The sequence below is a fragment of the Paracoccidioides lutzii genome (assembly GCF_000150705.2).
Source record: "Paracoccidioides lutzii Pb01 unplaced genomic scaffold supercont2.12, whole genome shotgun sequence".
Lineage (NCBI taxonomy): Eukaryota > Fungi > Ascomycota > Eurotiomycetes > Onygenales > Ajellomycetaceae > Paracoccidioides > Paracoccidioides lutzii.
In genome coordinates this window covers 869,554-893,204 of record NW_015440958.1, presented here as the reverse complement: position 1 = coordinate 893,204, position 23,651 = coordinate 869,554, and the positions used below count along the sequence as shown (strand labels likewise).

The window sequence follows — 23,651 nt, the reverse complement described above, 5'->3', positions numbered from 1 at the left end:
GTTAAAAAATTTAAAATAATTAATAAATTTAATTAAGTTAAAACTTAAAAAATAATTTAAAAAATAAAAATAAATTAAATAAATAATATATTAAATTTAAAAAGTAAAATAATTTAATATATAAAATATAAAATAAAATTAAAATATAAATTTCTTAATAAAATTTAAATTTTTTTTCTATAATATAATTTATAATTAAATTTAAAATAAAAATTTTATTTAATTTATATTATTAATAAATATTAAATTGAAAAATTATTTTATTTTTAATATTATTATTATACTTATTTTATACTTTTTTAAATTTTTAAATTATTAAAATTTTTTTCTATTTTATTATTTTTTTATTAATTATTTTTATTATTTTATTTATTTTATAAAAATAAAATTAATAATTTAATTATAATTTTCAAAATATTTTATTTAAATATTATATTATTTTAAATAAATAATAATAGTTATTGTTATTATATAATTTATTTTTTATTTTTTAATTTAAATAAATATGATTAAAATAAGTATAATTTTAAATATTTACTTTATTATTCTTTTAAAATTTATATATATATTTTTATTAAATTAAATTATAAAGTTAAATTATAAATTATATTTTAAAATTATATTAATTTATATTAATTTAAAGTTTAATTTTTAAACTATATAAATATTTATTAAATATACTTTTAATATTTTATTTAAAATTTATATTATATATAAAAATTAAGTATTAAATCTTTTTAATTTTTTAATTAAAATTATAATAATTAATATATAATAATAAATTTTAAATTTAATTTTTATAATTTATATTTAATTATATAAAACTATAAATATTAATTAAAAATTATTATTATTAAATAATAAAATAAATAAAATAATTTAACTGTATTATATTTAAATTATATATAATTAACTTTTAATATATTATATTTTAATTTAAAAAGTTTAAATATTAAATTTTTATTCATATTCTTAATTTATAATACTTTTAATCAAATTTTAAAAAATAATTTTTATTTAATTAATTTAATATTTAAAAGAAATATATTAAATTAATATAATATATTTTTAAATCTATATTATTTTTTATATATAAAAATTAATTTATAATTAAAATTTTATATAAATATTTTTCTTCAATTAACTATAAATATAATTATAATTTAATTTAATATAAAATTTAAAAATAAAACTATAAAGTTAATTTTCAACATGATTTTAAAATAAAATATAAAAAAAATTATTTATATATTTATTAAAAATAAATAATTATTTCTTTAAAGATTTATTAAATAATTTAAATATAAATATATTAATAATTAAAATATTTAATTTATTTAATTAATGACATAATTTAGTTATTTGCATAACTTCCTATTATATTAATTTTAATTAAAATTAGTATTATTAATAGTAAAACTATTAATAGTAATAAAAGCTTCTATTAGAAATAAATACTCAAAAGAAAAATTATAATTTATATTGAAAACAATAAAGAAAAATATTTTAAATATTTAAATTTAATATATAAAATAAATATTTTATATTAATTAAAGATTTTTTGATTTTATATAATAAGAAAATAAATTTATAATATTAAAAATATATTATTAAATACAGTTTTAATATATCTATTGAATAAAAAATAAATTTATTAATAAAAAAATAAAAAATATAAATATAAGTAAAATATTTTATAAATAAAATTTATATAAATAAATAATTTAAAATTAAAGTAAAAAAGTATTAAAAATAAAAATATAAACTATTTAATTATAAATTTATTTATATATAAAATAATTTTTATATAAAAATAATAATTAATAATTGAAATAATTAAAATATAATATATTATAATAATGTTAGAATATTAATTAATTTTGATTTTATTAAATTTAAATTTTTTTTAATTTTAAATTTATAATTATTAATTTTATATAATAAATATATTTTAAGTTAATATATATTATAATTATATAATAATTAAAAAAAAGTTTTAATAATTAATATATTAATAATTAAGTTAAATTAACTATATATTTTATAGTAAAAATATATAAAAATAAATAATAAACTATATTATATAATTAAAAATTTAAAAAATATTATAATTAAATTATTATAATATTATTTTATTTATTTTATTAAAAATTAATAATTTCTTTATAAAAATCATATTAATATATAATTACTTATAAAAATTTTAGAAAAATACTCAAGTTTTATTCCTTTTTTTTATTTTGTTAAAAATATAATTAATGATGTAAACTTTAACTTATATCTATAATTACAAGCTTTATGAAAAGAAAATGTTTTTTAAATTCTAATATAATTTAGTTTTTAATGAAATTTTTATTGTTATTATTATTAGCAAGTGTAGTTCGGGGTTGTAATCAGTTGAGTGCAACTGCTCGCATATTTCATTGAAGAAGCATCTCGTATTTTACTCAGTACAGTCCATACGATTCTCGGTAGGTAGTATAACTACGACCAAAGCGGGCGGGGGTGCGGAAAGAAGTACCTAACGAGAGACGTCGACCTGCGCCCGGGAAAAGATGGACGCTGTGGGATTTGTGATGACCAAACAACTGGGACTGAATATCTGGAATCGTAGTCTTCGTCTACAGGTTATGAGCCTCTTGACTTCATACATCGGACTGAAAAAGGAGAAGTAGAAGAAGGATGACCAAAAATTCATGGAGCAACCACCCTAGGGCTATCACTTAACTCTTCGTTTCGCTTTATTCGTCGAACGAGGAAACTCGGTTCTGTGGAACAGAGAAGTGGCTGAGAACCTTGACAAGTGAAGTACATGTACACGTACATCGCTGCACACGCATGTGTCCCCCAAACCCCCTTTCTCGGAGATTCTCAACCTTTGGTCCCTTTTTGTTTCAGAGTGCCTGTGTTTCATGAGAAGGGGAGCTGCAGAAGCGCGGCGAATACTTCTGATATTCTAGAACCCTCTTCCATTGATGCTCACCATGGCCCAATCTCACTGACGACATGATCGGAGTTTCCAACTCAAGGTCCAAACTCGGGGTCAATTACAGTAGGTATTCGGTAGAAGGGGGGGGGGGAAGAACGTGAGTAGCGATATATTGTCATATCATGGATTCCAAAAGTCGACGCACAGAATATACGAACGAGAAGCAAGAGCTGACGCAAGCTTGCTTATCAACCTACAGAACCGAGCTTGCGAAACTCTGATTGCCATTGGGCGCATGGGAGCTTATATTTGGTCCACTCCGCTCACACACCATTGGATGCGGTCGGTTCAGCCGCGCGTAAATAATATGTCATTGTTGCCCGCTGCTTTCAGAACGGGAGAATAGGCGGAATATCGAGCAGAAACAGGATGTCGGGCAGGTTGTGCCAAAAGAACCAGATAGTAGTAGTAGTAGTAGTAGTAGTAGTAGTAGTAGTAGCAGCAGCAGTAGTAGTAGTAGTAGTAGTAGTTGTTGTTGTTGTTGTTGTCGTTGTTGTCGTCAAGTGACTCTTCGCTACCAATGGATCTAATCGCGATGACGGCTCTGTTCGTCTGCCCGCCTGGTCAGGCCACGTAATCGGGCCTTCCGACGTGAACCTGGTATTGGAGACTTTCCTCGCATCGGCTCAGAAAGCTGGGTTTGAGAAAGTCCAGACCTCTCTACTCCCGTCGCCGTCACCCAATCTACATGCAACTGGAGAGGATGGTAGGGTCCCTGGATGCACAAAGTGGTGGCTTGTCGGCAAGCATAGCTGGGCCCTTTTCAACAAACCCACAATAACCAGCCGTCTTCCGAAACGAAGCCCACGAGAGCTGTGTGTTTGTGCTGGCTGGAAACCGATTGGACCGCGGAGCAAACTGCACATCCGGGCTAGAATTCTGGTTGGCCGAAGTACTGCCTGCTCCACATTTTTCTCTCCAATGTGCGAGCCTGATTCAATCCTCATCCATCCGTCGTTTCAACGACGTCCAAAATACCAAATGATGAGCAGCGGAACTTTCCGGTTTGTCCCTGCTGTGCAGCGTATCAGCAACTGGGAATGGATTTTCTTATGAGTAACTCTGGAATCATGAATAATTCCCGCAGTTTTTCCAGCCTTGTCGCTGAGAGAAGCTTTTCTCCGGACTCCAGGACAACACACGTTTGAGAGGATAGAAATGCGAGTGGGCCTGTCTCAACTCCATTATCTTTTCACGATCTTTCAATACTGACCAGGTTTTAGAACCCTCTTTAGCATTGTCTTGTTGTCAGCTAATCATATCGCAAAAGATTAAATGAAACCCTAGGGAACAAAACAAAGTCCATGTCACAATACAAGTATCTACTGGTTACGCGGCAATCCGTTCTGAATATGCCGAAGTTTAACCCATGAAACGACCTTCGACCGCCTCCAGTTTCTTGAAGATGTCCCGCCGTATTTCAAATGGCCGATTAGCCAAGTCCGTTGACGTATTTCACATTTTCTCGGCCACTTGTGTGTACCAATGACTCTCCAATTTAGTATACGTAACTCGGCCTGAATAATCAATCCCATGCGATTATTTCCCCTCTGTTGCTATTATTGCATTGTGGACTCTCCATGTGTGATATATAAAATCAATGTTATTAACATTTTCTGCTTGCAATCCTTTTAAACCTGGGACTTCCAAGTTCCGTTTGTAAAAATTATCGTTGGTCTTGGACTCAACACCTCCTTGGAATCCCAGCGCTTGTGAGGTGACTCAATGCCATGATGAGGCGACGACTGACAACTCTGGTCAATAGTGTAAGTCACCCTTTTTTTTTAATTTATTTTTTTCGCGCATTCATATACGTATAATCCTCTATGCTGGACTGCTTCTGCACAGACTGGATCTTTGGACTAATATGTTGTGGAAAGCGAGCTTCAAGGAAGACTTCTGAGGATGCAGAGGACAATAGCCGGTATTATGATTTTGACAGTGTGGCTGTCAGTTCAAGGCCGCACTCCCCTTTTATCGATCGACAACGACTATCGCCGCCGCTAGAAAGACAGTTGCAGCATGCGTGCCTCGTTCTGTATCAGAAAATACAATTTCCAGAGAGGTGGGAAGATTTCGGCAAATGCACGAACCCAACGAGTGATAGCCATTCATCCTGCAAAATCTCTTCGTTTACCGTCCCAGATCATATAGCTGCGGATGTTGATGTTGTCCCCGCTTGTGATCAGGACAGGCTGTTGAACGAGAATCAAAAAACTGTTTCGAATATGAAAAACCGACATCGCATCGGCAAAAATGTTGATTCGGAATGGAAGCGAGATTCAACCCACGGACGGGCCATGTGTGCCCTCGAACAATCATTTGCATCACGTACCGTGTGTGGCAATGGCGCTTCAACAACATTTCAGAATCAGTTCGGTGGTAGAGCAACTTTTGCGAATGATACTGTTAACGGGTCCCCAGAGCTTCGAAGCAGTTTCAGCCCACAAACACAAATGAGAAATCATAACGATTTCTCATTCGTACACGGTATATCAATAAACGCCCCGACAATCGAGGAGCGTGCTCCCGATGAAGCCGGGCAGCACAGAGATATTGGAGAATTGACTGGAATGCTAACGAAATCTACCAATCGAGAATTCCAGTCCCCAGTTTCCGCAACACTATTGCGAAATATCTCACACTCCTGGCAGCAGATATCGCACAAATTTCAACTAGAACGATACGACACCATTTCGGTTTTCGAACTGGAAAAGTCTCTACTACAGGATGATCTTAAAGCCCGCTCAGCGGACCTGGCCAACCGGAAATACAAATCCGACATCATCCAAACCCCAATCCTTCTTGATGAATGTGAGACAGATTCATCCATCAACACACTTACCGATACGGAATCATGTAGCTCCCAATCCTCAAGCGGCATGGTAATAATTGACGAGAATGGCTTGGAGAAAGTGATGACGCTTGCTGAGGAAAAGCGACGCCGTTTGGCCCTTGAACGCGCAGTTATGGCGAAAATGTCTGGCGGCCTTCTTGCTCCAATACCTAATAGGGATAAAGCTGTGGCCCCCCCACTCGAACCCGCCAAATCCACCAACCTCACTAGCTTCGTTTAGAAGCAAGTAAGTCCCCAAGCTTCAGTTGAAAATATTCGTCGGATGATGGTACTCGTAGTGAGCGAATCCGAATTACACAGAACAGGCAGGCGAAAAGCAGCCCCCCCCCTCCCCCCCCCCGAGGGTTGAAGTTATCCACACTGGGCCTTGGGAGAAAGAAGTTTGTTGCAAAGGGGGAACGGTATTGCTGGCTTCGGTGCCGTAAGAGAGGCGAGGTAACCTGTTTTGAGTTGGGCTTTGTCGCATGTGCTCGGAATGTACATACACCTCACACTCTCTTTTTCGCCTTACTATTCTGAACGAAATTGACGGTCAATTTTCTTCCGCCTACGGATTTTAACGATAAGTTTACATGTTTATAGATATGCAACAACCCCCACCCCCTCTTCCCCCCCCCCTTATATATATTAACGCCATCTTTCATATTTTTATTCTTTCCATTCGAGAGCGGGTATACATCAAAGTGAAAGTTTATTCCTCTTGTTTCGGCGTTTCATGTATATACCAATTTTAGTATCTCCATATCTCCTTCAATAGTACCAAATCTTGCTGTTCTTTCTTTTCTTTGTTGCTATAACACATATATTTGCTTGCCTTCATCCTCTGATAAGATGTACTTACTACTTGACACCATGCTAATCTGGATGACAATCAATTCAACGCTCCTTTTAACTATCAGCATTCATCGCGGACTCGAAACATGCCGATTGCTTGTAAAAGAAAGTGTGTTAACTACTCAGCTAGGATACATTGTTATTTTGGGTTATTCATGTTCTCATATGTATTCAAGGCATAGTTTAAAAGAGTATGTATGAAACAGCTCTCGAACCTCAAAAATCCACAGCGTGCATTTGAAGTGGTAACTACTTGAGGAGGCCGACCATCAAATCTTCCCCACATCCATTAATCCCGTTGAGATTTTGGCTGCCAACCACCAATGTTAACCACCGCTCTACTGCATGCTATTTTACGTCAACTACACCTTGCTTAAGCAGCAGCATAAAACAAAATGACGAGGAATGAAGAAGTAGAGGGAAGATATATTTTCATATTAACCGAAAGAACGGAAAAGAAATGACATTTAGAGGATTAATAAATAAACAGGTTTCATGACAAAAATGCTGCTGCATCCAGTTAATCAGGCAAGAAAGGGAAAAGGAGAATCAACGCACGTAGGCGGGTGGAACGATGTTCAATCAAAACCCAACAACCCAAATTCAGCAGACATTCAATATAAGTTTCTGAGTGAACTTCGTAAAACCCCGTTCATTATATCGCCCGATTTGGAGGAAGTAAAATGTCTTGAGTGGATTTTGTCTCCCGAGGAACAACTGAAGAAATCTCAAAAAGGGAGTAAAGGAAGTAATAAAAAGGACCGGGAAATGCCGTCAAATGGTTTAAATAAGCGCATTCATTTCAAACACTGGAAAAACAAAATAGACGTTCAATGTCCACGTCTAGGTCTCTTATTTTCACCTCCTATCCTGGAGGAACCGGCAGCGGAAGCCCCGTCATCCACGTTGCTACCTGCCAATCTCCCACGCTTTCGGGACCAGGACCCTCCGCCTGTATTGCCACCTCCACTGGCACCTCCAGCGGCACCACTATTGCCGCCACGTCCATTACCCAGATCCCTGCGCTCTCGATCTCGGTCGCGGTCGCGATCACGCTCCCGATCCCTGCCCCGCTCACGATCTCGATTGCGATCCTCTTCTCGGCCCCCGCTACCCCATCTGCGATTTTCAGTTTCGTTCGATGCTAGAGGAGGAGGGGGTGGAGGAGGTGGGGAAACGTCAGATTTCCCACGACTCTGACTTTCGTAGGTGCCCACGTCACGCTCACGCTTGTCCCTTCGCCTGGTGGAGACTGGCTCCCTGTTTGCGCTCGAGTTCTGAGGGGGTCTTCGCGACGAGGATTCTCGTGAGCCACGGGCTTGTTCCCGGCTGCTGATATCGGCAGCTCGACCACGGTCGCGATCACGGTCACGGTCACCTTCCCGATGGCGCTCTCGATATTCGTCCCGCTTCGTGCTGGCTCTTGAAGCCTCCTCCTCGCCCCTACGACTGGTATCGCGTTCCCGCTCTCGATCTCGGTGTTCGCGGTCTCTTTCTCTCTCGCGTTCTCTTTCACGGTCTTTTTCACGATCTCTTTCGCGATCTGGGGTTCGAGTACCACTCGAGTGGCGCGGGGAACGTCGCGACTCTGCTGCTGCTTCCTCTATAATTTCGCTTCTCCGGCCAGCCCTACCATGCCCCCGAGGCTCTTCCTGTGAAGGCGCCACCTGTGGTGCTGAGGCATCTGAGCGGCTTGGGAATAGATCCGGTTTTTCTGAGCCTGAGGGAGGAGCTGTACCAGAATAAGTGTCACCTTTCGATCCGATGGGAGTTTGAGGTCGAGTAGATTGAGGTGATGGTGCGTTCAATGAATTACCACCAGTACGATTTGCCCCCCTTCCCCTTATTGATGTACCCATTACAGATTTATCCGCTGGTCCGCCAAACTGCTGAAGCATGTTGTTTAGACCCGCGAACCGCTTATCTCCCCTGCTTCTTTCACCAGAAAATGGTACTCCGGGAGGGCCTCTTGTGGTCGGCGAAGGACCGGAAGGCGGATGTCCACCACTCCGTGGCCCAGATGGAGGCAAGGATGTTGGAGATGCTGTTGTCTGCGTTCCGTCGTCTCTGGGAGATTGAATCGCCTTCAGACGGTCAGGGTGAATACCAGATGTGTCGATTTTTTCCACGGGAGCAGGTGCGGAAGATGGCGCCGTTGCTAACTGCTGATCGTGCTGCGGAGGATTCCGCGCGAGAGGTCGATTTGATGGGCCGGTGGGTGGCTGGCGGTCAGTTGACTGTGGTGGAATAGGAAGGGGCTGCGACAATGATGGATTTCTGCCACCTCGTTGGGTAGAAGTCTTCCTTGGTCCAGAAGGGATATCCTGAGGCCTGTCAAACGACTCTTGTGGGCGTAACGGGAATTTTGAATCTTGGTTTAACCGTCCATATGACGAATCTGTGGTTGATTGATATGTTGATCGAGAGTCTGGCGCATGACGATTATCAGCTGCTGAAGAATGATTTCCCCTGTCACCTTTGGGTCCTGTTGGTAGATCATCAGATCGCGCTGGTGGTTGGGAACTGGTAGGTTTTCTCTCTTCACGTTCCTCTCGCCTATCGGACCTATTCTGGAGACGAGAATCATCTGCTTTTGGAGGGGTGGAGGGTCGGGAGCTACGATTTCTTCGACCATCTCTTTCGGCTCTAGGAAGTTCAAGTCGCTGGTGAATTCCAGTTTCTGTATGGAGCCGGGATGGATGGTCGCGGTCATGAAGATCAGGCACATTAGCCGCCCGATATTGATGTACATCCCCTTCTCTGAAGGAACGGTCCGAGTCTTGTCGAACTTGGAAAGCATCTGCTTGAGAAATTCTTCCTCTACCCATCCTATCAGACCATTCCTGATCCCTAGGCGATGGTCGTGCATCCCTGTACCCGGGTCGTCCAAAATTATCTTCAAGGGGGCGTGAGGGAAATTCTCTGTCTATCCGATGACCATCAAGCCTATCCCTATCTCCAGGACGTTCGTTTGGTCGCCCGTGGCTACGGGGATCGATAGGGAGGGCATGTTCAAATGGCCTCTCACGATCCTGGCCACCGAACCGCCCAGAGCGATCTGGATGTCGATTGTCTCGAGCATCTCTTCGCTCATCGGGCACATTGGGAGGTCTCATAGTCATCCGTTCATCAGGGTGTCTGAAGGAGCGAGGAGGTTCTGGCCGATTTGGTAGGTTTGCCTGAGGGCGGACAGAAGTATTGTGTTGGGGAGGGTAACGGTCAACATCCGGGCGCTTTGGAATGCTTGGTGGATGTGAAGATTCTGAAGGTGGTCGGCTAGCCACTCGTAATGGAGCTGGTGATGATGATCTGTGACCTGAAACAGGTGTTTGTGAATCTCCCAGGGTGGCTGGTGTGGTCGATGGCTGTTGTGAAGAAGGTTGCGAAGGAGTCTGCGAATGGCCAGTTGCAGGCTCTGCAACCTTGGCTGGCTCCGTTTCTTGTATCACGGGGGTTTTGTCATTCTGTTCCACTTTGTCTAATTTACTCGTAGAAGCGGTTTCCATTGCGCGCGAAGCATCGGACACCTGCAGTGATTGGGCATCACCTCTCGCGGCTTTTGCTTTTATGGCTGCGTTGTTCAACTTCTCTGCCATTTTCGCATCTTCAATCTCGCCGTCTTCAACCTCTAATTTCCCAGGCCCATGTGGCTGTGCATCATTTACCCTAGGTATGATCAGAAAAAGTCCATCTCGTCGGGGGGGGGGGGACCAATTTTGATCGACTCACGTGGTGGACGACCCAGATGGTTTAAAGTCAGGAGCGGATGCATTCAGTGATTTGGGAGTAGTTGATTGAGGTTGCGGCGTGCGTGCTTTAGCCTTGTCACTCGGTAACGATTCATTCTTTGGAGGATTAGCCGTATTCCTCCACATTGCAGATAGGTAGACTCACAATCATGAAAGCCTGCGGAAGTAACCATTTCTTCTCTCTTCTATTCAAATCTCCAATCAACGAGGCTGCAGGAATTTTAACATCGTCACGAGGATCCATTGTCTTCAGGTTGTTCACGCAGGTATGCATGTCTCGGCCAATCCAATTAACCGCAGGGAAATGCTGAACAACTGCCTTCAATACGCTAATGGCGTTCCGGATATGCATATACTCGCCTCCTGAAAGGCAAGTCTTCAAGCAGGCACCAAAAATGCGATGCCACTTGTAGAAAATCCTGCGGAAGTCTTCGTAATCTAAAAATGACTTTGGCTTTCCTTCTTGATCAACTGCCATGGCAAATCCTGGGAGATCCCTTTTAATTCCGTACGCTTCTTTCTCGTAGACGGCTTTATCGGCATGCCATCGGGTCAAGTCGCGAAGAACTTCGTTGAGGAAACGACCGAAATTATCAGCTTCCTTGGAAGTACTTTGGAAGATGATGGCTGTAAGCCGCTGTTCGCGAAACAGCTGATCAAGAAATCCTACTGTTCGGAAATTTGGCGTCCCAGATGAATGGAGATACTTGAGCATCTTGAAACTGTAGAAAGCATCAATAGGCGAGAGAAGTAACCGGGGTAATAGACACTGTTCCATCACGGCAATGTTAAGAGCTTCATGTTTCCCTCTCAGTCCAACAAACCATCGGTCTTTTTCCTTCTGTAACCTTGCCCTATTTAATCCGTAACATCTCACATGTGCCTTGTTCTCAGCTAAAATTCGGTCATGAAGGTCATTAATGAGTTTTTTCTCCTTATCCTTTTTTAAGGTACCGGCTATGCTAACATCTGAACGGTCTTGCGAAATGGCCTGGATTTTTTTCTTGAGCCGTTCAAGTTCTTCTTCGTAAGCACGCTGGGGAACATGAATGTCATAGAGTGATAGCTGCCAGAATGTCACAAAGAATGGCAGACCAACAACTTCCCATGAGCTTCGTGGCATCGCTGTCTTGATCTTATCCATCAGGCCTTCAAGTACAGGATGCCAAGGTACACTTTCCGGATCCGCTTTAGAGGTGCTTGATGTGTTTGAAGCGTTCGTTTTCGCCTCACCCTGGTTATCGTTAGTATTAGATGTCGATTCTTCAGTAGAGATCGTCACATCTCCCGACGAATCCTCTTTTTCGACAGCTTCCCCATCGTCTGCCATCTCTAGATCACCATCAGGGCTCTTAGAGGCGGGGATGGTTTCGGTTTCTGGTTTCTTTGCCGCTTGCTCTCGTTTCTTCGTGTCAACTTCAGCAATCTGATGCGCAACGCTCGGGCGCGTAATCCAGAATGCGACTTCCGGCTGCAGTCCAAATTCGCCAATGAGACTTGCCACATCTGGCACGAAAGAGTCGAATTCTTCAACCGTGAAATTGCTTCGAAGAAGATCAATATATTGAGTGAGAACCCGATGTATCTCATCGAATATATTGCCAAGTAGTTTCAACTCGCCGTCAGCTTCTGATTCCTTGAATATACATGTAGCTCGTTCTTGCGCGACGGCTATCAGAAGCTGCCCGGCAAGCTTAGAATTCGCCAAAGATTTTATTAAGCGCCGGGAGGTTATCTTGGATTCGTGACGTTTATCAAGAAGTTGTAACATGGTCTGTGATTGTAGAAGTGCACCACCCGCCATTGCTTGAATTTGGGAGTCGTTGAAATTTGTGTCAGTAACTATTCCAGCCATGGAGCTGATAAGCTGCTCTAGAATGACGAGATCGGTGGAGTTGTTATGTCGAAGCTGTTCACCAACGTATTGAAGGACGGGAACAGGGTCCATGATGGTAGAATAGCGTTTGAATACCCTGCCAACAAAGGAAGCAAGGGCATTGAGCCATCTACTTGTTAGCAAACCCCCATCTTGAACTCGACTCCTCCCTTTCTGACCAAGAGAATTGATCAATGACCAGGTTAGAATATCATATCCCAAGTACGTGAAATATCTGGCACATTCCACAACTACTTCAATTAGGTTCTCATATGCTTCGATCTGGTTGATGGCGACGCTGATGACAATTCCCGGGTTAGCGAATGCTATTTTAGCCAAGTTTCTAGCCATCGGCTTAATGTTGGTTTTGCTTAGTCTTTTAAGGGCATCCTTCGTTTCTGCTCGTGCCTGATCGAAGGCCGATTTGATATCCGGCAACCGGGAAGTTTGTCCAGAATACCACTCAGCATAAATGGAATATCTCACATCTCGTGCGAAGTGGCTCAGCAGCTCAAATACCTCATTGACGACTCCAGGGTTTGCTCTCGTTAAGCTCAATGCGGGAACCAAAAGGCGCTTGCAAAGATCTCGCCATCGCATCTGATTTGATTCCGAAGGATCACTTTGCAGACTTTTGTTTCCAAGCCTTGCCAATTTCGTCAATAGGCCAGGATCTTGCCCAATTTTGACACCTGAAAGATTTAAAAATGATCCACAGAGAGTGAATACATCATCCACAGTCTGGCAAACGGGAATATTATCTGTCCAATCGTCCCAGTAAAATCGATAATCAGTCCCATCGTTGGTATCTTCTTTATCTAGTAATGCCCACCGAAGAACGCGTCGAGGAGGTTGATCAGTCAATCGAATATTGCCCTTTGGAAGGCTTGCTTGGTCAGAGCTGGTGATCTTCTTTTCACTCTTGATGTCGCTCCTTGATGATAAAGGCCGCGAGGAGTCACACAGCTTGCTCAGAGAATGGTGTATAATACGGTGGATAAATTCTGGAAGCTCGGGGTACGCATCCAATAGCCACGGGAATCGCCCAAGAATATAGAGGGACTCTGGCAGGGCGCCAATAGCGAGTAAACTCTTTAAGAGCAGCACTTTTTGATCTGCTGGCTCCGGCAATGATTCCTTTTTTTCGTCAACTTTTGTTTGGGCTGTTTTGTCCACATCTTGGTCCTTGGCAGGAGTAGCCGCGCGGGTATCAGCTTCTCGGAGTCTAGACATCGGGACGGGTATTGTATCGTCACTCAAGGCTCCAGCCATCATTAGCGCATTCATCGCACCAGCACCAGGTCTAGCAGCTAGTTCTCTTTGCTCCTTCTCTTTCATTTTCTCCTCCTTTAGCTCGTCCATAGATTCATCTGGTCGCCATAGGTGAGGATAGAGATCCCGTAGAGAGATAAACCCGACTTTTATGAGCAAAGCGGCTAGATATATGAGATTATCCGGTAGAATATCAGCCGGATTCCGAGCATCTGAGGAATAAAATCGGAGTTTGAATCCCAGCAGTTGCGCCGCGACCCCGTTGCCCTTGGGTGGGAGGGTCCCAGTTTGTTCAATCCATTTCAGAGTATCATTGTCTTCCTCTGGGGAGTTGCTTTTAAATTCCGATAATGATTTTAATTGTTTCTGTTCCAATGATTGGTTGCGGCCTATCTCGAAGAACGCGCGGATGCCAACCTCTCTAGCTCGATCCCAAAAAAGGCGATCCCGTTTTTCATTTGCACGAAGAGCTTCTTCCCGGTCCTCCTCTGTTGTCGACCAGCCGGCTGAACCGGGCAGGGCCCATTTAGGTAAACCAGGTTCGGAAATCCCGCCATAACGTCGCAGGAAAGATTCCTCCTTTGGCCACCATGAGCTAACCCGCAGGAATTTGACGAAGAATCGATTCTTTTTGACAAGGACAGCCGCGAACACATCTAGCGTGACATCAAGGACTCTTCCGACGTCCATATCAAAGGCACCTATCATAGCCTTCACTCGTTCGAAAGTATCTTCAACGACTTCGGCTGACGGGGGCTCATTGCTGCTAGTTGTAAACAATTCTGTCAGCAACTTGGAGTACCCTTCCGATTCTTCTCGTAGTAAGTTATAGTTCGACTGTCGATAAAGAAGGTTGGTTTGTTTGCGGATGCCCATGCGAGCGAAGGTGTCACGAATTAGACCAAGCGATTGAAGTAACGGAGTTTCAAGCTGTTGTCGCATAAGGGTAGGGGAGATTCCAGTCGAAAACACCAGGGTACGAAGGCTGGAGTGAGATGTGTTTGCGTCGGCTATAACAGAAAGGGTATCAAGGAAAAGAGAGCGAACATCGAAGGTTTGTGCGGTGCTCGTTGATCCATCCACACTAGGTATGTCATCTGCAGCGACATCTTCGCCTATAATTTCCTTCACGGAGGTCCCACCATCGACTGCAGATATCCGGCTATCGATAACGGACTGAATAATCTCCTGAAACACGGATGAGATCACTAAGGCGTCCTCCGCCTTCCGAGCACTGACCCCGATATCGATCACGGCTTTCCTCCCCATCAAGGTCCACGCATCAACGTACTCCCGCGTAAGATACTCGTAGGAATAGAACATCGCTTGAGGTTGAGATGAGGAAGTAGGTGTTGGCGTCGACGGCGTTCTGCTTGGCTGAGATAATTCGGGAGGGTCTCTTTGGGATGTCATTGCTGATCTTGACGAGGGAGAGTTTTCTTTCTGATGGGAGTTTTGACCTTCGCTTGCCCTCCGCGCAGGCGTACCATTTCTATTGCCGCCTCTGCTTGTTCTTCTGCCTCCCCGATTACGAATATCGGTAGAATCTCGACCCTGACCGTTAAACTGATTCTGTTGATGCTGCTGGGCGAGATTGAGATTTCCGGGACGATGAGGAGACGGCCGCCAGCCATCATTTCCCGCATCTCCAGACCATGATCTGTCACCGCGTTTACGCTTCCCACCAGCTGCAGAAGGCATGGTGGATTTTTTGGGCGCGTTGTCGCTCAGGCAGATGAAGTTTGGCCTTTCCAGGGGCGACTCATGAGGAAGTCAAGTGTAAATGGTGGTAGAGCAAAAAGGATTTAGCGAGAATAAGGTCAGGTAGATGAGGAAGACGGAGAGGTGGAGAGGGCTACCAGTAGCCTATCCATATGAATCAGGCGTACCGGGTTTTCACGGTGAACTTCGTTTGTCTGGTGTTGTTTGTTGGATCGACACTATGTCAGAGTGAAAGAATCCTCAAAACGCACGGAGACTTCTGGATTTGGTTTAGCTATGGCGCGCTAAATTAAGGTCAAACTAGGCTCGCGTTTAACTAGCCAATAATACTGCCAAATAACCGCTCTGACACGATTTCGATTTTGGAGCTGTAAAGATGGCAGGAGCGAACAAAACTACTCCGTACACTATATCGAACTACCTACACCTGGAACAAATGGATGTATCCATATATCTGTAGGTATAGGATATGTATATGTTTATTCTTGAAAAATCCCACTCCTACACTCTTAGCGCGACTTCAACAACCACTGCGATAAGTCAAGAATATACGCCAGACAAAAACTGTGTTAATATCTTGATGTTTAATGTGCTGCAACACATATGGCATCCAGTACACACAGCTAATTACTGCGCTCAAGATTCAGAGCCTTTGCCTCAAGGTCAACAATCTTTGGCAGTAATTCACGAGCAGCCGGGCGGTGCGGGTTCCAGCCAAGCAATTTCCTTGCACGGATGGCATGAGCCCTTGAATTGGTTCCCCATGAAAATGGACCAAAGGAAAACAGTTCTTTGGTCTGTTTGCCATCCAGGATATCAACCTCCGGAGTTGGAATCAGGCCCTTCTCAAAGGCAATCTGGGCCACGGCTTTCTCCACATCACCCCAAACAAACGATCCGTTCTCGACAAAATAATACCCTTCTTTTCCCCATGTTGCCTTCCCACTTCCAGCAGCAGCGGCCTCGCCAAGAAGGAGGAACAGATCGCTCAGGTCGTGAACGTGGACTTCATGCCAGATATTCTCACCCTTGCCCACCTGGAGCCCCTTCCTTCTTTTCAGCACATATTTGGTCAGGTTATATATCTGGTTGCTTCGAGTATTGCCCGGGCCCCGCCCCGGCCCATAAATTGTAGGAGGGCAGACGATTGCCGTCTTGACCCTATCGGCAGCATTCTCCCCAACTCCAAGCACGATCTTGTCAACGTCTCGATGGAATGCTTCATCTGGAAGGGATGTCACTTCGCTAATGCCATCCCAGTCGTTGTATTCCTTTGTGCGGAGATCGCCAAAGGTCGAATTTCCTAAATCTTCGAAGGTGAGAATGCCAGTTCCTGAAGTGTGGATCCAGTAGCCTGGACGATCAGGTGTATGAGCAGCTATGCCCTTCGCGATTGCCTGCGAGGAGGCAACATGATCGCAGTCCGCAAAGTCTGTGTAATAGGCAAGAGGTAATCAACACGTTAGCCAGCCACATCCAAACAGTACAAGATAAATATTATTTGGATGACAGGTCGGCCATACGATAGACTATATCTGCCTTCTTTGCCTCTTCCTCGAGAATCTCAGCAGCGTCCAAGTCCCCATAAACGAGCTTAGTGTTTGGGTATTTGCTAGTGACCAATTCCCCTTTTTGTTTATTGCGAACGAGGGCGGTGAACTCCCATTCTGGATGAGCCTGATTAATTTGGAAGAAAGCGTCTCCCCCGATGTATCCTGTAGCTCCAGTTCTGGGCTTTGTCAGTGCGCCTCTATAGAATACTCAGACGTAGACCCGTAACTAACACAAATACTTTAGGCGGAGCCATGGTTTTGCAACTGCGGGGAAATACTCTATTTAGTAGATACCGAGATCAAGGAGGGGTAAGTTAAGCTGAATTTTGGCCTAAATGATCGAGTCGGTTTGAATTGGCAGACAATCTAAGCACTTTCAATAGGCAATATTTTAATGGAAGTGGTGTGTGTGGTTTAGAATACAAGAGACGGTGCAGTCCAGTCGCTTTTATACTCCATACCGCATTCACGTAACTATTTTAACCCCAAATCTTTTTCGCTGACTGCCGCCCCCGTAACTAGGTGGTTAAACTATCAAAAACAGCAGTGGGGTAAAACACCCCATTCTTGGATCCACTATATCTGTCCTACCGTTTATGACGCCATTTAACCGTCGATAAACTCCAAACTTGATCTGGGTATTAAAGACAAGTGTCTTCCGGTAGGCTGTGTGGGTTGTGATATGATAGGAGCTCTCCTTCTACAGTATAAATGAATAAAATAACATCTATATTGATCTAAATAACAGATAGATGGTTATGAGCCAGTGAACTTGATTACTCTTGAGTTTCTCGATTTTTAAATCAGACAATTAATCATCAATTTTGTTCAAGAAAGATGTTAAAATTTGCCCTGAGAAAATAAAAAGATATATTAACTGCCTAGGTGAGATGTCAACATACGGACTAGGTTTTTAGCCAATATAATATCATGCTCCACTTATCTCTAATTGGAAGATATAGTTAGAGAAACTATGTAATAGTTTATTGATAGTAAATATCATATAATTAATTAATTTGAATCTTCAACATTAAAGGCAATTCTAAGTATATCTATTAAGGCTGGCTGATATTGACCGCAGATCTTTGTAGTGTTAGCATATAAATAAAGAGAATCTTTAGCGAAAAGCATAACTTCACTCTGACAAATTTCAAGTTTGTTGATTCAGATACCAAGAGGAGGCATTCAAATACTTATAAGAAAATTCTCTCATCATACTTTGAAGGCTCATTTGACAGTTACATACCAGAGAAGAGCTATCAACCAGTGTTCCGAATTATTCTCACATTAAATAGAGATCATGCTAAACACTAAATATATGGGGGAAAGAGTTAATGTTTTGTTCTCAGGTGCTAACTATTCTCTGACTGATCTTTACCTCTTTGAACTCTTTGCATTTAATAGTAATTAGCAGCAGTCAGCACAATCATGAATTGCTGTTCCTCTTTTGAAACATTCAGAAATTCTTGTATTTCAAGGAATTTCCGCAGGTCTTTCTTCACTTCCTCAGTTTGTTCTATTGAATGAGCAGTATCCAGGTTGATCAGAATAACCTCATTGGAATTGTTAATGATGAAATGTAAACACATCGAAGACTGTTTCTGTTGGCCGCATAAAGGAGTATATAGAGCTTAAGGTATCATGAGCCCTCTTTGCCTTATCAGCATTCTTGCCCATGATATGGTTGGAGAGGAAATAGGTAAGATGAAATAGTTCCAAACTGATATATTATATGGAATGTTGGTGGGACTGTAAGGAAACGATTCTTCCAACAGGAAACTCTGTAAATTTCGAAATTGGAGGTCAATATCAGCAGACATATATACCTACAGTAGCCGACAGCAGCGCGAAGGCTGCCAGTCAGAAAACACAGGCTGCATGACTTTCACGACGCTTCCGCAGAGCACGATCACTTGTTAGCAGAATGAGCTTCAGCCCCTATCACTGTGATGTCTGTTGACACATGATTGGAGACATGAAGAGAAATTAGATTCAACATACAGAATGAGAAAAAATCTCTTAGATATCATTCTTCTGCGCTGTGCTAATTATATCAAGACAAGAGGTAATGGTAAAATGATAACAACATTTTGTTCTCGTCGTCTTTCTTAACTAGTTACCTACCGCGGAAAAATTACATTAACAATTGGCCGATATTGCAACATAAAAAGATAGGATATTAACTAAAATAGTTAACTAGTTAGTTAGTGAGTTAACTATAGCTATCTCTGAGCAGCTTAATATCAACAAGACTTCCCTCAATTTTCGACAGCGGTGGCTTGCCAAGCGTTTTATTGTAAAACGATCACCTTCAATGCTGGATTCCATACCCCTGTAACCTCGTATTTGCGTCAAAATGACAAAACCAGTGTTGCAGGGCGCGTTCACAGGCAAGTTCCCCGCGCTTTTTACAGGGAAAGTCGAAAATATCATGTTTCTCGTGTTTAGCATAAATGAGAACTTGGTCACCTCCAGAAATCGGCCTAAACGACTCCGTATTTCCATTCCTTACTTTACAAGTCCCATCATACAGAAGTGAAATGTGTATATTCCAACTGCGATTGGGCACACATCCCTATACATATATTTAACCATAAGGTCCAGCAGAGAAAAGAATAACGAGAAGGAAAGACAGACAAAATGTCTACCAGCACCTCAGTCCTCACCGGCGGTTGTGCATGCTCTCACATCCGCTACTCCTCCACAGCCCTTCCGTCCCACCTAACCCACTGTTTCTGTGTTGAATGCAGAAAAACAGCCGGCGGGCCCTTCCAGTCCTACGTCCGCTTTCCCACGGCAGCCGTAACATGGATTAACGAGGGGCATGAACCGATATATTTCCACGCCAGCACCTTCGCGCGCCGTGGGTTCTGCGACAAGTGCGGTTCCAGCTTGGTGTTTCAAATGAATGAGAGTCCGGAGAGTATTTCGTTGACAGCGGGTTCTATTGATGACTGGGATGTGAAGTGGGATTCAGATGGAGAACAGAAAGAGGGGGGGAAAGAAGGGGCGGGAAAAGAGGGATGGGACAAGTTGGTTAGGTCGTCAGTGTATTATTGGGCGAGAGAGAAGCCATCTTGGCACAAGTTACCAAGCAATGGGGTGGTGGAGTATTTCACGGATCCCGATATTGAGGAGCAGCCGCCGGGATGGAGGGGGGAGGAAGAGGGTCCTTGGGAAACAGTCAAAAAGGGGTAACTTGGCGGTTTGAGTTTTTGATTTGTAGGAGGGTATCAGCCGTCATGGAGAAGAGAGGAGAGTAGCTGGAGCTATATTTCCAATTTGACTTGAAAACATCTGCGTCGGCACCTTTGTTATGACATTTGATCTGATAGCTCCCCAAATGGAGGCCATGATATAAATTCGATTGGAATGGAAGAGCATATCGTTGTGTAATATTCTTGAGACATCCAAAGTTAAAACTGAGAATGAAAATACATGTTGCATATCTTTTCGTCCTCGCCTAATCTCTCAAAAGGGGCATCGAACTCCGGCCGCCACCCTTTACCACGACAAATAATACACCTCACACCTCGTTCTGCTTTTATTGCTATCTACTATTGTGGGATATATCTACAAGGAATTGGCTTTTTATATAAAGTAGTCGGGACTTCATCTCGACAGCGATGCCCGGAGGGCAACAGGTCTTTTCCTTGTGTGGTCCCCGTTTGCAGGGCATCCGCTTAAAAGTGAAACTATGTCAACAATTAGCAACATATTTCTCATTCCGTATGCTGACAGGAGTCTTTACTGGACACCAAGTGGAGGGCAGGAGGGTTGAGAGGGCCATGAGAGAGGCAACAAGAAAGAAAAGCCAGCCTGAGAGAGAAATGGCCAGTAAGTACTACTCGAATAGCTTTGCTGACGTTTTAAAAGCGTCACAAAAAAATCCTCTGCCACATTTCAATCACTGCTCTCCCTGGATTAAATGATCCTTTAACCCCCATGGCTTTTTCCTCGAATAAAACCAATTATACTAGGCCAACACGAGCCCTTCGCAAGGAATACGTGGCCATCTTCTCTTTGACCCTGTAATCCCTCGTAGAATCCTCTATTCTACGTCAATTTGTCATAAGGCTCGTCGTAGGGGCTGAGAGGGGCATTGAGGGTTGACAGAACTTTAACACTCTTCTTTTTCGCGCACACCCTACGCGCTGTAGAGGAGCAGGGTCGGGCCCTGGGCGTGGAGCAGGGGTATGTGTGGTGGGAGGTGGCGCGGGTGGAAGGGGATTTCTGCTGACTGGGGTGTTGAAGGAGGTAATGGAGGGGAAAAAGGTGAAGCGCAGTGCCCCTTCCCCTGAGAGGGCGATAAAGACAGGAGGAGAGCAGCAAATGGTAGTGGGTAATTGGCTGATGCTCTGTGTGTTGGGAGAGGGAAGGGGGGTTTAATTTTCCCTGTGAATGTTTCGTTTTGTAGGTGGAGAGCAACTATGGAATCACGAAATGATGAATTTCAAATTATAAAACAACACGATTTCGCCGAAAATCAGTTTATAGAAGAAGTAAGAAAAATGAGAAAAGGGAGTCTAGAGGCAAAGTAACCCATGGGATGGGTCCTAGCCGACAAAACCGTAACAAACCAACAGCTAATGATTGTAACTTATCATAAAATCTACATATATGTCATGCCATTCTCAAAACGTACTGGTAGCCAGGCGATTCGCTGCATTTTTAGCATCGACTCTATCATCATCTTCTTCCTCGGGTAGCCCAATCATTCCAGATGCACTAAGCGCGCGGTTGCGTGTTTTGCCACCATTGACCTCCGCATCATCCTCGCGTATCGGTGAAACGAAACCGCCACTAATACTTCTACTTAAACTGTCACCACGTCTCGGTACACCGCTCCACGCATCACCTTTGGGACCCTGGCTTGCAGCCAGACTGGCGCGACGAGCTGCAGGATGAGACTCCCGACCCAGACGGCTCAGGCCGCCAGAGGAATCAATCGCGCGGATGTCCGGGCGGACGCTTTCAAGTGTGCTAAGAGTGCGGCGCTCAGCTTCTATTTCTCGCAGGGTATATTCGCGAATGCTGAGAAGCATGTCGGATGTTGTCCGTTTGAACCAGCGGCGCTTTTCTTGCAGGAGGTTGGTAGTTACACGTTGTGTTTTCTTGATTAGGTATTCCTCGTGGCCCTGGGCATCCTCAAGGGCGCTGATGGCTTCATCAACCTTGTCTGATCGGACGGAGGTGCTCACTTTTAACCTGTCCGCGGCGGCACGTTTGCTTCGCGCCGTTTGCTGGGCTTGTATAAGTTCCCGGAGCAGGATGTGTCGATTCGTTAGGGTCTCCTTGACGATAAAGGCGTCGGATGAGTGGTAGTTTAAAGGGTCACCTAGTGTAGTGGCTTCTGCAGTTCCTTGTGCTGCGTGGTAGTCGCCTACTGTTTGGATGATTTTTCCAAGTTTGCGGTAGGCATTGGTAAGCCCAGGGTGGGTCTCTTGGACATGCATGTGACCCATTTTTACACCTAGATCTGATTCCGCCAGCCCAAGACCTAGATTGAATCAGTTAAACCTTGTAGTTATATTACGGGACAACGCAAACCTTACCTCGTCTTGCCTTCACGACACGGTCGACCTTCTGACCAGCATCCATGGTGCCCAAATAAAACAACTTAACAACAGGTCGCGCATCTTGGAGTTCGGGTGTGTCGTCCGGTGGAGGAGAGAATTGTTTCAGCACCTTCCTCCTTACTCCAGTGGCTGGTTGCTTCATTCGAACAACTGGGCTATAGCCGAAATCACTCTCAACGAAAAGGATCACCTCGTCATCCTGAATCAGAACGTCATTTGCACAGACGTAGTTGAGCCATCTCTGCATTGATGCCTTTACCCGGATCTCATCCTCATCCGTTCCAGCACCAGCCGAGGTCAATGGCGCAGGAACCGCAGGAACAATCGCTTCAGGGTTGGAGGATATCAAATGATCGGCAAGTTTAACGAACTCGGAATGGGTTCGACGAACATCGCGGAATTGAGTTGTCCGGAATTTTGGTATGTTCGTCTGTAACAACGATGGATATCAGCAAGGGCTCAAGGTTTTCAGGCAAAAAAAGAGATTTATCATACGTGGACATCAAATCTTAAGATAGGATCTTTTTTTCCAGTTCTTTCCAAGCCCGTAATCTTCGCTTGTAACTTGTACTGTGGGGCATTTTGCCGTGCTTTAGTTCTTGCTCCGGTTTGATATCTTGCCGAAACCTGTGCTCGCTGCGGCGGATCATGCTCTGTGGGGCCTGTTGGTTGAGCGGGACGTTCTCCATGGCTTTGGTCTTCGATCTGAGGACTCTGGGGTCGTTCAGATCGGTCCTGCGTAGAGAACTCTTCCTCCTGTTGTCCTTCATTGTCCATCCCATACGGAGACCGTTGTGGTGGTAATGGAGACGGGGCAACCTCAGATGTGGGGAACGTCCGATCGACTCGAGGTAAAGTTGAGACCCACGGAGATGTACCGTCGGGATGTTCGGGGTCATGAGGAAGAGACGAGTAATCCATGACAGCGGAACTTATTTATATCTTAAATGGAATATCAAAGCCAGCCAACCGAGAACCTGTGGTCAGAGTGGGTTTGGTCAAAGATAGGCACCAATGTTGGTCACAGTGTTTGCCCTAGCAAGGCCAAGAACTTCAGCACAAAATGCAAATTGCCACAGGCCTGTTGGGATATAACTGTTAGGTAGAAATCCCCACGAAATATCAAAACCTCGAGGGTGATGTTCTATCCATTATATCTGTTAAGATTGACAACAGAAGGGAATGGAAGAGGCGAGCGACTTAAGGTGGCGCTAATGGCG

General features: G+C 43.0%; 6 protein-coding genes across 6 annotated transcripts; 2 read left to right on the top strand and 4 right to left on the bottom strand.

Annotated features, from left to right (window-relative positions):
* Positions 1-3,515: 3,515 nt before the first annotated feature.
* Positions 3,516-3,936, bottom strand: PAAG_04922 (hypothetical protein; the record flags this gene model as incomplete). The annotated part of the gene is made up of 2 exons (XM_015845412.1): positions 3,516-3,683; positions 3,766-3,936. The coding sequence occupies 2 exons, from the start codon at positions 3,934-3,936 to the stop codon at positions 3,516-3,518; spliced, it is 339 nt and encodes a 112-aa protein (XP_015699638.1).
* Positions 3,937-4,722: 786 nt separating this feature from the next.
* On the top strand, positions 4,723-6,066 carry PAAG_04921 (hypothetical protein; the record flags this gene model as incomplete). The annotated part of the gene is made up of 2 exons (XM_002793347.2): positions 4,723-4,755; positions 4,870-6,066. The coding sequence occupies 2 exons, from the start codon at positions 4,723-4,725 to the stop codon at positions 6,064-6,066; spliced, it is 1,230 nt and encodes a 409-aa protein (XP_002793393.1).
* A 1,444-nt stretch (positions 6,067-7,510) lies between these two features.
* Positions 7,511-15,278, bottom strand: PAAG_04920 (nucleoside-diphosphate-sugar epimerase; the record flags this gene model as incomplete). Its single annotated transcript, XM_002793345.2, has 3 exons — positions 7,511-10,346; positions 10,410-10,525; positions 10,575-15,278. 3 exons carry the CDS (start codon positions 15,276-15,278, stop codon positions 7,511-7,513), a joined length of 7,656 nt encoding a protein of 2,551 aa, XP_002793391.1.
* Positions 15,279-15,922: 644 nt separating this feature from the next.
* On the bottom strand, positions 15,923-17,106 carry PAAG_04919 (hypothetical protein; the record flags this gene model as incomplete). The annotated part of the gene is made up of 3 exons (XM_015845411.1): positions 15,923-16,731; positions 16,823-17,049; positions 17,084-17,106. The coding sequence occupies 3 exons, from the start codon at positions 17,104-17,106 to the stop codon at positions 15,923-15,925; spliced, it is 1,059 nt and encodes a 352-aa protein (XP_015699637.1).
* Positions 17,107-19,492: 2,386 nt separating this feature from the next.
* Positions 19,493-20,050, top strand: PAAG_04918 (DUF636 domain-containing protein; the record flags this gene model as incomplete). Its single annotated transcript, XM_002793343.2, has 1 exon — positions 19,493-20,050. One exon carries the CDS (start codon positions 19,493-19,495, stop codon positions 20,048-20,050), a length of 558 nt encoding a protein of 185 aa, XP_002793389.1.
* A 1,436-nt stretch (positions 20,051-21,486) lies between these two features.
* Positions 21,487-23,352, bottom strand: PAAG_04917 (vacuolar protein sorting-associated protein vps17; the record flags this gene model as incomplete). The annotated part of the gene is made up of 3 exons (XM_002793342.2): positions 21,487-22,352; positions 22,408-22,861; positions 22,927-23,352. The coding sequence occupies 3 exons, from the start codon at positions 23,350-23,352 to the stop codon at positions 21,487-21,489; spliced, it is 1,746 nt and encodes a 581-aa protein (XP_002793388.1).
* Between the last annotated feature and the right edge of the window lie 299 nt (positions 23,353-23,651).